The 13352-nt window shown below is 41.0% G+C and overlaps 1 protein-coding gene across 3 annotated transcripts in view; it reads right to left on the bottom strand.

Moving 5' to 3' along the window:
- The window catches only part of IPO11 (importin 11), an 85211-nt gene that overhangs the window by 38317 nt on the left and 33542 nt on the right, over positions 1–13352 (bottom strand). For all 3 annotated transcript variants that reach the window (XM_066614860.1, XM_066614861.1, XM_066614862.1), the window contains 4 exons: positions 12132–12248; positions 7941–8054; positions 5213–5328; positions 4655–4731 (listed from right to left, as the gene is read on the bottom strand). In XM_066614860.1, the coding sequence (XP_066470957.1) occupies positions 4655–4731; positions 5213–5328; positions 7941–8054; positions 12132–12248 (424 nt within the window). The remainder of the gene's footprint in view (positions 1–4654; positions 4732–5212; positions 5329–7940; positions 8055–12131; positions 12249–13352) is intronic.

Below are 13352 nucleotides of genomic sequence, written 5' to 3'. Positions count from 1 at the left end.
CTCAGAAGCAGAAACCTTTGTTTCTGGGAGGGATGCAAGGGCTAGAGACAGAAGGGGAAACTGGAGAAAAATCATACCCTTCCTCTTGTATGTGCAGAATAGCATAAACATAAGCATAAGATCATGTTCTGATACAACGTTCTATGCCAAGAATGGGCCTTATGAAAAAGAAATGGGTTTTGTTTTTTTTAAATAATTCTCCCAAAATATTTTAGATGACTGATGGAGGAGGCAGTACAGGCTCCATGTTGCATAAATAGTCATTACTCTTCAAGTTCATTTCTCCACAGCTCTCTAACACCACACAACAGTTGTATCATAATCCGTAGTTAAGGCATACAAGCAGGATACATTAGTTATAAGCCAGTCATAAGGTTCTTGGATCTAACAGAAAGGCAGGTATGGATTTTTTAAATAAGTGAAAAATAATAACAATTGTAAATATGTGCATCCTTCAAATATGATGAATGTACTAGCCATTAGGCAAAAGATGAAAGACCCCTGAGAAACAAAAAGACATCTGGGACTATGTTTTAACTTATATGGGATCCATCTATAGCAGGGGTGCCCAAACCCCGACCCTGGGGCCACTTGCGGCCCTCAAGGACTCCCAATCCAACCCGCAGGGGGCCCCCAGTCTCCAATAAGCCTCTGGCCCTCCGGAGACTTGCTGGAGCCCACGCTGGCCTGACACAACTGCTCTCAGCACTTCACTCCCTTCACTGCTTGCTGTTTACGTCTGTGATGCAGCAGCGGCAGAGAAGGAAAGGCCAGTCTTGCTTTGTGCAAGGCCTTTAATAGGCCTTGAGTTATTGCAAGACCGTCATTCATTCTTATAAGTTCCATCTCTAATATACTCATTTATGTAAATTTATTCAAATTTGAAATGTAAATTAATTATTTTTTCCCCCGGTCCCCAACAGTGTCAGAGAGATGATGTGGCCCTCCTGCCAAAAAGTTTGGACACCCCTGATCTAGAGGTTTCCTCCCTTTGATAGAAGGAGTCTTTTTCTGGAGAAAATAGTCTAGAGGAAAGTTATCTTTGCATTTTTGGGGGTGCATTTTAGTATAGTTCAGCATTTTAATAAGACTTTGGCCCAAATCCTAACAACTTTCCAGCTCTGACATAGCTGTGCCAATGGGGCATGTGCTGCATCCTGCAGTTGGGGGACAGTCACGGAGGCCTCCTTAAGGTAAGGGAATGTTTGTTCCCTTACCTTGGAGATGCATTGCCCTTACCTCAGTGCTGGAAAGTTGATTAGGATTGTGCCCTTCGTTGTTTTACATTTTTTTAAATTGCATTTTTCCCTCTGTGCTGTTCTGTCTACTTTTAGTTAAAAAGATGTGCAAGCACCATCATCAAAGCTGTATGCATACAGAGGTAAACAGGAATCAGTTAGTGGTCAAGCTGGAATTTCCCCAACAACTATAGTTTCATATATCAATACAATGCTTTAAGCATTGCAACTGCGATAGCAACTCAGTATCCCCCACAATGTTTCTAGAGCCAAGTAGTAAAAGAAGTCATATCATCAGCCTGTTAAATTCTACTTTTCTTTGGATAGTTGCTTTTAGAGCAGAAGTTTCCAGGGAACACAAAAAACATAAAACAGGTGTGTATTCTTGAACTAGAACTTGTTTTTTCTATATAGAAAAAACACACACATCTCCAAGAATGCTATTAAGAAATAATCAAATCTCACTATATTTAATTTGTTCAGATTATACTGAAGACCCACTAGGTTTTTTTTAAATCAAGGAACAGTCATCCTATTTTAACAAGACAACAAAAAATTATACTTTTACAAGCTGAAACTGAAGAAATTGCACAGACAAAACAAAGCAATCAAACACAGTGTTCTCAGTACATGCATGATTTTAACAGCAATATTCAGAGTCTCTGTCATAGCATGGATACAAAATGAAGATCTTAGGATGGAATGATAGCACAACTATCTAAAATTTAGATTCTAAACTAAGCTAACCTGCTGGTAAAACCAACAAAAAATTACGCAGAGCAAACCAAATACTGAAAACTAATCATGAAAACACATTGACAACTAACATTAGTGCATTGAGTATATGTTAGCATTACATTTCCTCCCATTTCAGATATTAAATTAGAATTGCACCATACTTGGCTTGAAAAGGTACCTATGAATCACATTATTCCAAGGGCTAACTGAAGAGTCACACACTTCTGACAGAATCCTATAGGTTCTTTCCCCAAAAGAAAATCACATATTAACTAGAACAAAGCCAAATAAAAACTAAACAGCCTATGAAATTACTAGTGTGCAACACAGTACTAAGAAAACCAAAATGGTTAATTTTAGTTATTCAGAAATTACAGTGAAATACTAATTGAATGCTGTGACCATGGGCATAAATTACATTTTTGTAATTAGCTTTTGTTAATACCAAACCAGTTGCTAACTTAAAAATCTTTTCAGATGTACAATTCTTTACCATGAAATGGAAGATCCTATAATTTAAAAGGTATCCAATTTAATCTAATATGTACCTACAAACTTAACAGTCTTTCTGCACGTACTGGATTCTCACTGCAACTGCCAAACGTAAATTTTTTGACAGCTGAAATTATCTTTCCCTCCTCCGAGTGTGGCTGCAAGAAGAAAATATATGGTGCCTCAGGTATGTGTGCAGAAAAATCAGTGGAAACAAACTGTTTCATACACAAAGTGGGTGGAAGCACCGCTATCACTCTAGAATTTCTCTCTATTAACTGACAAGGGTTTAAGCACTGGTACCCTAAACCACTGAAGCAACTGTGCTAGTGCAGGCTGGATAGCCATCCTTGTGGACTGCCTTGCAATGAACCCCTTTTTCTAGGGAAAAGCATTCTGGCTCTCTTGTCCTGGCACTTAGTTAAGTGGCAAACTCAGTTAACCAACTGCTCTGTTACAAATAATGATATGTACGTATATATAATAATTACATATGCAGCTAGGCACTTTACAAACAAATGCATACTTTGGTGTGTTTAATTAATTTAGCCTCAATAGATTATAAGTGTTCTCAACTGTTCCCTTGATTTCAGCTTTTACAGGGTATCAGAATGAATACACAACATACACGTTGAGAATATGTCGACAGAGAAAATCTGTACATTTCTGTAAACAAGTTTCAGATTTGCTTAGTTTGTGTTGCTCTAAGAACTCTTTGGGTTTATTGGCTGTGGTCTATGAAGATGCTCATTTCTTAACGTTTTAGGCCCACAACTATGGTGGGCATTTTAAAAAAAAAACAGAGGTGAGAGTTACAGTTTGTCTCGCTCCAGAGTAGCTGACAATTTGTTCACTGATAAGTCCTGAATACTGTCCAGCTTGGACAGCTGGGACATTTGACCACTTGGCAAGGGTTTATAGAATCCCATGCAGTTGTGATCAAGTGTACATAGGCACCACGAGAAGGAGCATGAACACCAGGATAAAAGAACATGAGAGGCACTGTCGGTTGCTACTGTTTGACAAATCAGCTGTGGCTGAACATGTGACCAAGACAGATCACAGGATGGATTTCCAATGTGCATGAGTATTGTTGTCTATGTCCACCCAATACCACAATCAAATTTTCAGGGTAGCAGTAGAAATACAAAAACACCAGAACATGAAAAAGGAGGAGACTTTGAACATCAGCAATGCTCGGCTACCAAACCTTAGAAATGCTAGGATCCAGGAATTTGGAATAGGAGAAGAACTGGGCTTTGGAAAGAAAGTGCATAGTCCTTTAAGGAACACACTATGAACAAGAGATCAGTGGACAGTTATTGTTAGTTGCTCTGGGGTGACACAGCTTGTGGTTATTGTCTCTAGTTCTTTGAAAATGCCTACCATAGTTGTAGGTGAAATGTCAGGAAATGAAAATCTCCATAGACCATGGCCAATAAGCCTGAACAGTTCTTACTGGAACACTAATAGTATTGGCCATAAAAGCTTTAGGTTATATTTCTTAGTTTTGTTAGATCTTTTCATCAAATTCTTCCTGAATGGCTTCGATCAAGGATGTCCAAACTTTTTGGCAGGAGGGCTACATCATCTCTCTGACACTGCGTTGGGGGCCAGGGAAAAAAAGAATTAATTTACATTTCAAATTTGAATAAATGTACATAAATTTACCTGAATGAATATATTAGAGATGGAACTTATATGAATGAATGAAGGTCTTGCAATAGCTTAAGGCCTATAAAAGGTCTTGCACAAAGCAAGGCCGGCCTTTCCTTCACTGCTGCTGCTGTATCACAGACGTGAAACTGTTCTGTGGGACTGCTCTTATGTTCTTCTTATGTTCTGTGGGACTGTTCTTATGTTCTTATAAACAGCAAGCAGTGGAGGGAGCCCTCATCCCACAGCTCACGTGAGAGGTTGAACAGTCACCCTCATGCTGAGAGCAGTTGCGTCAGGCCAGTGCAGGCTCGAGCAAGTCTCCGGAGGGCCAGAGGCTCATTGGAGACTGGGGGCTCCCCGTGGGCCAGATTGGGAATGGCCCCCGAGCTGGGGTTTGGGCACCCCTGGCTTAGAAGAATAAGGTCAGGATAGTAAACCACTCTTTGCATATGAAGAAGTGCTGTATAGACATATAAATACATATAATATTTTTGCAGCTGACATGTAGGTTAGATATAGACACTTACCAAGAAGGGCAGACATGTTTTGAAAAATTCGCAGCAGCTCTGGGGTAAGGCAGGGACTATTCTCCAATGTTACTAGCCTAAGGAAAAAGAAATAAAATACGGTTTTGAGAAACTGCATTGATGACGACGAAGACCTATACAGGCTTGCCCTGGTATTGGCAGGGGTTCTGTTCCAAAACCCCTCATGGTTAACTGAAACTGCAGATACCAGGGAACACCCCCCCCCCACACACACACACCCTCCAGAGGCAAATGGAGCTCTGCTGCCGGCAGCCTCCTCACTCTGGTTTCCTGGTTTTCTCCATTTTCGTTTCTGCTCCCAGTTTCACCTGAGCCGCCACATAACCCCCACTTACTGTGACTGTGACTTCTCTTTTCTGTCTTTTTTGAGCTTCTTTCTAGTCTTCCCCAGCCCTTTCAATTCTCTGTTTGCCTATGGCCTTGGGAGAATCATGCTGGGAAGGTGCCGGGCAGACATTGCAATGGAAAACAGGCCAAGCTGGTGGAGCAGGTCCAGCCTCATCCAAACCCAATACAATCCAAAAGAAAATAACTTACCATAATTCTAAACCATCTTCTAGAAGATACACATGTGGGGGTTGAGAAACATCTGTGCTTAGTTGAATAACAGGGAGTAGGAAAGGATAAAGGTTCTTGCTATCTGCTCCTAAGCCCTGCAGAAAAGATATAAAAGTTTTGCTTATCAAAGATTTGTTGCTATGCTGTACTTTTACAAACTGAAGTGACACTGGACTAAGCTAGTGGGCGCCAAATTCCAGCCCAGAAGTGGTGTCTGCCGCAATCTTCCCCAGGTGGAACAGAGCTCAATGTTCCACCTGTGGACCTCTGTAATGCCCCCGACCTTCATGTAGGCCAGCTGCTCATGCCTGGAAATCTGGGCACAAAGCCTGCTGGAGTGACAGACCTCAGAAATGGCTGGCCAGCATGAAGGGCAGGGCGATCTGTAGCATGACACAGAGGCCCTGGGAAGAACAATAAGCTCCATCCATGCCGGGAACACCTTTGCCTGCGCACAGTGGTCTCAACTTTGGAGACTCCTAGCAGACTATAGCAAAGCAGCTGAACTGTAAACAAAGCTTTGAAACACGGTATGCATAATATCAGAATGGACCAATAGCTGAGAACAGGGCAACTGTTCCCAATGAAATAATGGTTTCATTAAAGTAACACAAGATAAAAGAAACACCTTCGCTATACAAGTACAATGAATAAGTATTATTCTCTTCTAATTTTCTAATCAGCACCTCCTAAATGTAGTCCACAGAAAGTATCTCCCCTCTGGCCAAGGACCAGCCATATTTATTTTTTATGAATGTATTTATATGCTGCTGCAGCTCACAGCAAAACCTAAAAACAATCAACTGAAAATAAAACACAAAAACAAGGAGACCATCAGTACAAAAAAGAAAAAAGGGGAGGGAAGCAGAGTAACAGAGTGAGCAGGAAAAAGAAAGCCATCTAACAAAGGACTGCTCGAAGTCTTTACAGATGGTGAACAGCCATGGAGAGTCAGAATTACCTTTCAGAATGATGCAAGGAAGAGCACCAGGACGCAGGTCATGTCTTGCTGTCTTTTATGCTCCCTGAAGCATTTGCTGGGCCACTATGAGATACAGGAAGCTGGACTAGATGGGTGTTTGACCTGATCCAGCAGGGCTCTTCTTATGTTCTTATAACCTCACAAGGCAAAACATTTCACAGTCTGGCTGTACTAACAAATAAGGCCCTTTCTTGCATCTCCCTTTATATGATGTAGGAGGCACAAGATAACTTTTGTGGCTCTTTTCAATGGAAAGAGACTCAGTGGTAAGTGGACAGCAGAGGAAGCAAGCAGACAGCAAGAATGTTAGACTCCACTTCCTGTTAAGAGTTCTCATATTGCCTTTTCTAATATTCCTCTAGCAGCTTCCTGTTTCAAAGCATTACAAAGCAAGAGGGGAAAAAAACTTGCAAAGAATTTGCGAACAAAGAGAGGAGAATTGGGGGGAATTTGAGAATGACAGATAAATGGAACCGTGGATATGGGACCGTGGATGGGAGGTGCCTGTATTTGCCTTTGTTGAAACAGCAGTGTGCCACGTGTTGATGAATCTGAATCATTCTTCACTTTCTGCTGTAGCCAAACCTGTCAATCTAAGTCAGTCATTTTCAACCACTGTGCCGTGGATAGTCTGCAAGTGTGCCGCAGGAGTTTGGGAAGGATCATTTGCTAGTAGGGCCACTGGAGGATGTGAGCCCCTGCTGTCAGTGCAGTGTGCCTTGCCAATTGTCAAAAAACTGATGGCGCGCCTTGACAATTTGAGCAGTGTGCCATGAGATGAAAAAGTGTGCCATGAGATGAAAAAGATTGAAAAGCACTGATCTAAGTAAAAGGGAAGGATGAAGTGGCCAGATGGGTTCTACTCGTCCAATCTGCTAACTGTATGATATCATCAAACCTGGCTACTTAAGTTCAAGCACAGGAATTTCTGCCGTGAAATCTAATAATGTTCTGAGGAAGCACATCCACATCCACCAAACATGACAACCCACTGCATTACCCATGAACATGGACTAGGCAAGCAAAAATCAAAATATTATTAGTTTATTAAAGATCTAGAAGTAAAGGAATTAAACCAAATGAGAAAAAGAAAGTGGGATAGGAAAAAAGTAAAAGTAAGCTTAGGGAAAGCTGAGGGTTTGGTGCTGTCCTGGAAGGGATTTTCCTTGTTGCCTCCCCACCACACCTGGTCTCTGTAGTCAGGGACAGTGACAGCAGATAGAACTGTCTAGAACTACTAGACTTCTCCCATTCAGCTGCTGACCCAGTATAAAGGGAATGTGAGAAGGGGTGCATGCATGCTAACTACTAGACACTACATCCCTTGGTCAGCCTGCTTTATTTCAGTACAATCTCTGACACATGTCTAAAAGGATACTGGAGACCATCTCTTCAAGTTCAGAATGGTGTTACACAGAAATTCTGTATAATAAGAATTACCTGTTCACATTGGTTGAGATAGTGTATTCATTTTTCTTATTTATATCCCATTTTTTATTTAAAATATAACAGTGAAATAAATGAGAAATCCTACTTATGCAGGAGCTCCATGTAAGCATTCTACTTCCACAACAAGCAAGAAACTGGTAAACTGAATCTCCTGCCTTCCATTTCTGCTTGGAAACATGTAAACAGCAATGTGTATTTTATCAATTTTACCAGGATACCAAAACTATACTAGTTATCAACAAAGGTGTGAAAAGATAGATACATCATCTATTTTACCTGGACAAGATGAATTAGAGTAGTAAGAATAGCACATCTTAACATATTGTGTTCTTCACTTTGTTTCCAAAGGAGAGGTAAATACTGAACCAAACAGCCTACATAAGGTCGTATCTGTAATTACAATCAAAGTGATACAATTTTAATAGACTAATGCATTAAGTTCTAAAATTAAACCGTTCTTACAGTCATACAATCAAAATCACAAAGTTAGCTAGCTCTGTTGTTTTCACACACATTTTGTCAAGCATCTAAGAAGCTCCATGATTGCATTTTTATAAGAACCTAGACATTTTCATGTTTCCACAAAAAATATGTGAAACTAACATGTAAGACAATACTGAAGTCTATTTAATAAAGCTATTTATGTTCACACGGTAGATTAGTTTTTGGTAAAAATAGAGATTATACAGTCATCCTCATAACTGGAATCCATAGCAAGATCCTCAGGAAAGACCAAAAGAAGAAATGAATCAATGCTATTGGGAATCTGAAAGAGGAATTTGGGGTTCTGCAGACAGATAGAAAAAGTCACAGTTCATGGATTACTAGCTGGCCATCCGGATTCTGAGTAATACTGTAAATAAGAATTATAATACTTGTTACGGTCATCCTATATTTTCTCTCTTAAATATTTGTTCTTTTTTCCCCCCAAGTGAAATATAACCACATGCTCTTCTGCTTTTTTGGAGTAGCCATTTCCTAACTACATGCTGTTTTAACCATTTTATTATTTTAGGTATTGAAACAACTAGAAAAATGTAGTCGATCACAAGCTGAACAACAACAACACCAAGGAAGACAGTTAACAGTGGATATTAGCGCATAACCTGGGTGAATGAAAGAGAGAAAACTACTTAAAAGTATACCATGAAAATAATATTACTGGACTGTCCATAGTCACAGTGTATTGTGGGGTGTCACAGGAGTCCATCTCATGTCTCCTGCTATTTAACCTTTACATGAAAGAGCTAGGGAAGGTCATCCAGAAATTTCAGGTGTGGCAATGACATCTAGCTCCCCTCTCTATTCCATCAGATTCTAGGGATGCAGGGGAAATACCAGAGGCATGACAGCAGTGGCGTTGCTAGGGGGCTGCGGGCAGCACCGATTGAAGCGCACCCTGGGGGGTGACGCGCTAACTTCGCGGCTTCAGGAGCTACCCCGTCATGCCATACACCATTGGATGCAGAATGGCCAACGGAGTGCAATGCAACAAACCCGAGTGAAATCGCACCTTTCCTTCAAATCTTATGGCCAAAAAACCAGAAAGAAAAAATGAATGGATCCCTATGGAAAGTGAAAGTGAGCCATATCGCACGTTTGCTTGCGAGTTGGCGTACCTGCCATAGTCCGCCGGAAAGGGCAGGCTGAGAGGAATCCAACAACACCAGAATGGGTCTTGATCCAATGAATGCAGCCCCAAAAAAGCCCCGAGAAGGTCCCTCCCTTCCAGCTGCAGTCTGAGCCCAAAATGAAGTCATGTGGCCATGTTTACTCGTGAGTAGGCAAACTTGCCTTAGTCCATTGGAAAGGGCAGGCTGAGAGGACTCCAAGGATATCAGAACTGTCCTCATCCAATGAACGCAGCCCCCAAAACACCTGAGAACACCTCCCTCCTCCCAGCTGCAGTCTATTGAGCCCTATGGAAAGCAAACCCACATGGTCGCGTTTACTCGCGAGTAGGTAGACGTGCCTTGGCTGGTGGTCAGGCCAGGCAAAGGGGAATGTGAGGACACCAGAAGGGTCCCGATCCGATGGAGCTGGAGCACAACAAGTGCTCCAGAAGGCAGCCCGTCGCACTAAAAAGGACCAAAAAAAGACGCTTCAACTGGTAAGGGGAAGTTTTCTATTTTGCACTAGTAAAGCCAGGTGGGTCTTTATCTTGATATGCTTGAAACAAAAGAACTTTAAACTGGGCACTGGGGAGGGCTGGAAATCTCACTGATTCTTTTTGGGGGGTGTTATTGCAGGCAGAACTACAGAGTAAGCCCCACTGACCGCTATGGGACTTACTTCTGAGTAGACATGCATAGGCTTGAGCTCACAGGCTGCAATCCTACTCACTTTCCTGAGAGTAAGCCCCATTGACCACTATGGAACTTACTTCAGAGTAGATACACTTGGTGGAACAGGACTGGCTCCCCCTTATGTAATTATTTTAATTTAATTATTTATAATTATTTATTTTAATTTGCTTGATGACATCAAGCACTTCTGGCCATGACATCACTTCCAATGGGTCCTGGACAGACTGTCATTCTAAAAAGTGGGTCCCAGTGCTAAAAGTTTGAGAACTGCTGCAATAAGGTGTTATTAAATTGACATGGGTGTGTGCGTGTGCGACTCTACAAGTTTTCAAAATCACTAAAATCAGAATTTGGAGGAATAATACCATCATGTTATGTATCAGTCAATGCGTAATTTCATGCAGAATGCAATGAAACAAACCACATTGACATATCTGTGTTCTAACAATAGGTACAGCCAAAAAACCAGTGGGGGTGGGGCGATGGTACATCACCAAGCCCACCACCTGGGGCGTTGCCCTGCCCACTGCATGGGGTGATGCACAGGCCTCCTGCACTGGGTGATGCAAATCCTAGTGACGCCACTGCATGACAGTAATCAGTAGCAGAACTAGTGTCTGGAACACATGATGGGCTGCATGAGAGTAAACAAAATTAAATCAGACAAGATGTTAGTGATAGATCAGGAATATAGTTGATCTGGGGGTAGATATACAGCAGGTGTTGGACAGGGTTACACTCCCCTTAAAAGTCAGGCTCACAGCTTGGGAATGGCTCATGAATAGGGCTCTGCATCTGGACTTTCCGCTTAGTTGTGTTTTTTCACCAGCTGCAGTTGGTTTGCCAACTATGCTTTTTTCCTGCAAAAGGAGTGCCTAATCTTGGTAACCCATGCCTTAATTAAATCCAGATTAGATACTGAAATGCATGCTGTATGGAACTACTTTTGAAGCATGCTGGAAATCACAACTGATTTACACTGCAGTTGTCAGATTACTGACTGGGGCTGGCCAACAAGAGCACAAAATACCAATTCTACAAGAATCATATTGGATCCCAGCTGGTTTCCAAGTGCTGTGCTAAATCATTTGAATCTAGGATACTTTAAAGACTGCCTTTTCCTGTATCAACTTACTCATGCTTTAAGATCTTGCACAGAAGTCCTGCTCTGTATGCCCTGGTGGGTAGTTACATGGAACAGAGCCTTTTCTGCAGTCGCATGGAAGTTGTGGAATTTCCCTCCTTAAGAACATTTGCCTTTTTCCAACCTTGCAGGTTTTTAAAGTTAAGAGTTCTATAGAGATGCCCCAACAGTTTTAATGAAATGCTGCTTTTAAAATTTTGTTTATTCTGCTTTATTTCTGTTGCATTTATTGGTCTACTAACATTATGCTTTTTAGCAATTTGATTTTTCTCAGTATTCTGTGCCTTATTCAAATAACTGTTAGCCATCTTAGAAATGCAGCAATAAACAAAAATAGGTGTTACCATTAGTACGTTGAGAAGTATAATGCGCCTCAGTCAGTACTGAAGATAACAGTAGTCCCTGGTTTGCTTTTCAGGGCACAGTACAAGCAATATCAGATAGAAGATTTCAGATGCTTGAGAGGTTTGTAGTCAAATTTGTTACTACTGGCATGAGACGGCATACCCATTCAGTACGGAATGCCCCTTCCTCTGCCAGGGAAAATATGAGTGCATATACAGTCTCTCCTTATTCACGGGCTTGGCATCCACAGATTTGAATATCCATGGATGCCGAGCCCACGGCTGGAGGTTCTCAGACAACCTCCTGAACGCAATCGGAAGTCTCTTCTGGTCATGTTTGTGAGATGCTCTGAGGTGGGGGGAGGTCACATGTGAACTGTATGTGCCTTTTAGTCATGACCAGGAGGCCTTCTGAGAAAGCCAGGAAATGCACACAATCTAGGTGTGGTCCCCAGGTAAATTGTTGTGGGGCTGTGCCAGGGACCCCACCCCTCACAGATTCAATTATTCATGGAATTCAGTATCCACAGGGGGTTCTGGAACAGATTTCCAGCAGATAACAAGGGCCCACTGAACTGCAAATACACAAAGTTATTTTCAGTTTTACAGCATTATTGGAAGTGTGTAAATTTAGAAACACATATAAATTTCACACTTTGAGTTACCAAGTTACCTGCATATTGACTCTTTCAATCACACAAGAGAGAACATGAAGAACATGCATCTTTGTGTCACATTCTCTGACTTCTTGGAGCAGCTGAAAAAGTAGAGTAAACACAGATTCCAAATACTGAAAAAGAAACACAATAATAGTCTGGATGAGCAAGGATACCATGAGTACAGAGCTTATTTGATCATTCAATTATTCTAGTGCAAACTGCAGCAAGTCTTTGTGCAGACAGGGCAATGGCAGCAATGTAATCTACAGGATCACACCACTGCTGGGGATAGAAGAGGGATTTCTGAACAAAATTTTTCCCTTTTTAGAAGCTTGAGGAGCCCTGCAGAGGCATCCGTGGGGCTTCCTACACTCCCCAAAGGCTGGCATTCACTTAATTTTTTTTTTAAACCCATTCTTTTGGACTTTGATATACCAGTAAATGCAACTGATACTGAAGGTAAATCTACAAATGAAACCAGAAGTCTTTTTGTTGGGAATACTCGATGATTTGATTCAGAAAGATCTTGAAATTACATTTTTATATATGACAACTGCCACAAGAATATTGTATGCCAAGTACTGGAAGCTTTCAGAGATACCTTCAGTTGAAGAATGGTGGGTAATGGTATTGGACCTTGTTGAAATGGACAAACTTATGACTTTTCTTAAAGAGAAGTCAGTAAAGATTTTCATGGATAATTGGAGACCAATTATGGACTTTCTGCATGTGAAGGGGAAAATGGGTCAAATGAATTATGGATTTGATGAATAGATAATGGATATATAGATAATTTTCTCTTTTTTTGTTCTTGAAAATGCATTTTAGAATAATTAATAGACTGTTTAAGATACAAAAGCTAGTATATTATATGATTATGTAGAATAACAAAGAAATGTAAATTTAGAACTCCACATTTGCCACACAACTTTCAATAACTTTTTTATTTTCATTTTCATTTTTATTCTTTTTTATTTCTCATTTTTTGAGTTTGTATTTGTTAATTTTTGGTATTTCAAAATAAAATTATAATAAATTTTTTTAAAACCTGTTCTGTTCCCAGCAGCAGCATGATTCTGGAGATCGCACCACTGCCATTCCCCCTTGCTTTAAGTAGCCAGGGACAAGTATTTCCCTGGCTGGTGTGTCATGACCTACCAGCTTGGGAACCACTGTTCTAGAGACCTGTAATGAAAGATCTGGCCACTGTGAAACATAAGCCTTTCCTATATTAA

The sequence above is a fragment of the Tiliqua scincoides genome, chromosome 2 (assembly GCF_035046505.1).
Source record: "Tiliqua scincoides isolate rTilSci1 chromosome 2, rTilSci1.hap2, whole genome shotgun sequence".
NCBI lineage: Eukaryota > Metazoa > Chordata > Lepidosauria > Squamata > Scincidae > Tiliqua > Tiliqua scincoides.
The sequence above is the reverse complement of the archived record's forward strand: the minus strand, read 5'-3'. Positions and strand labels throughout refer to the sequence as shown.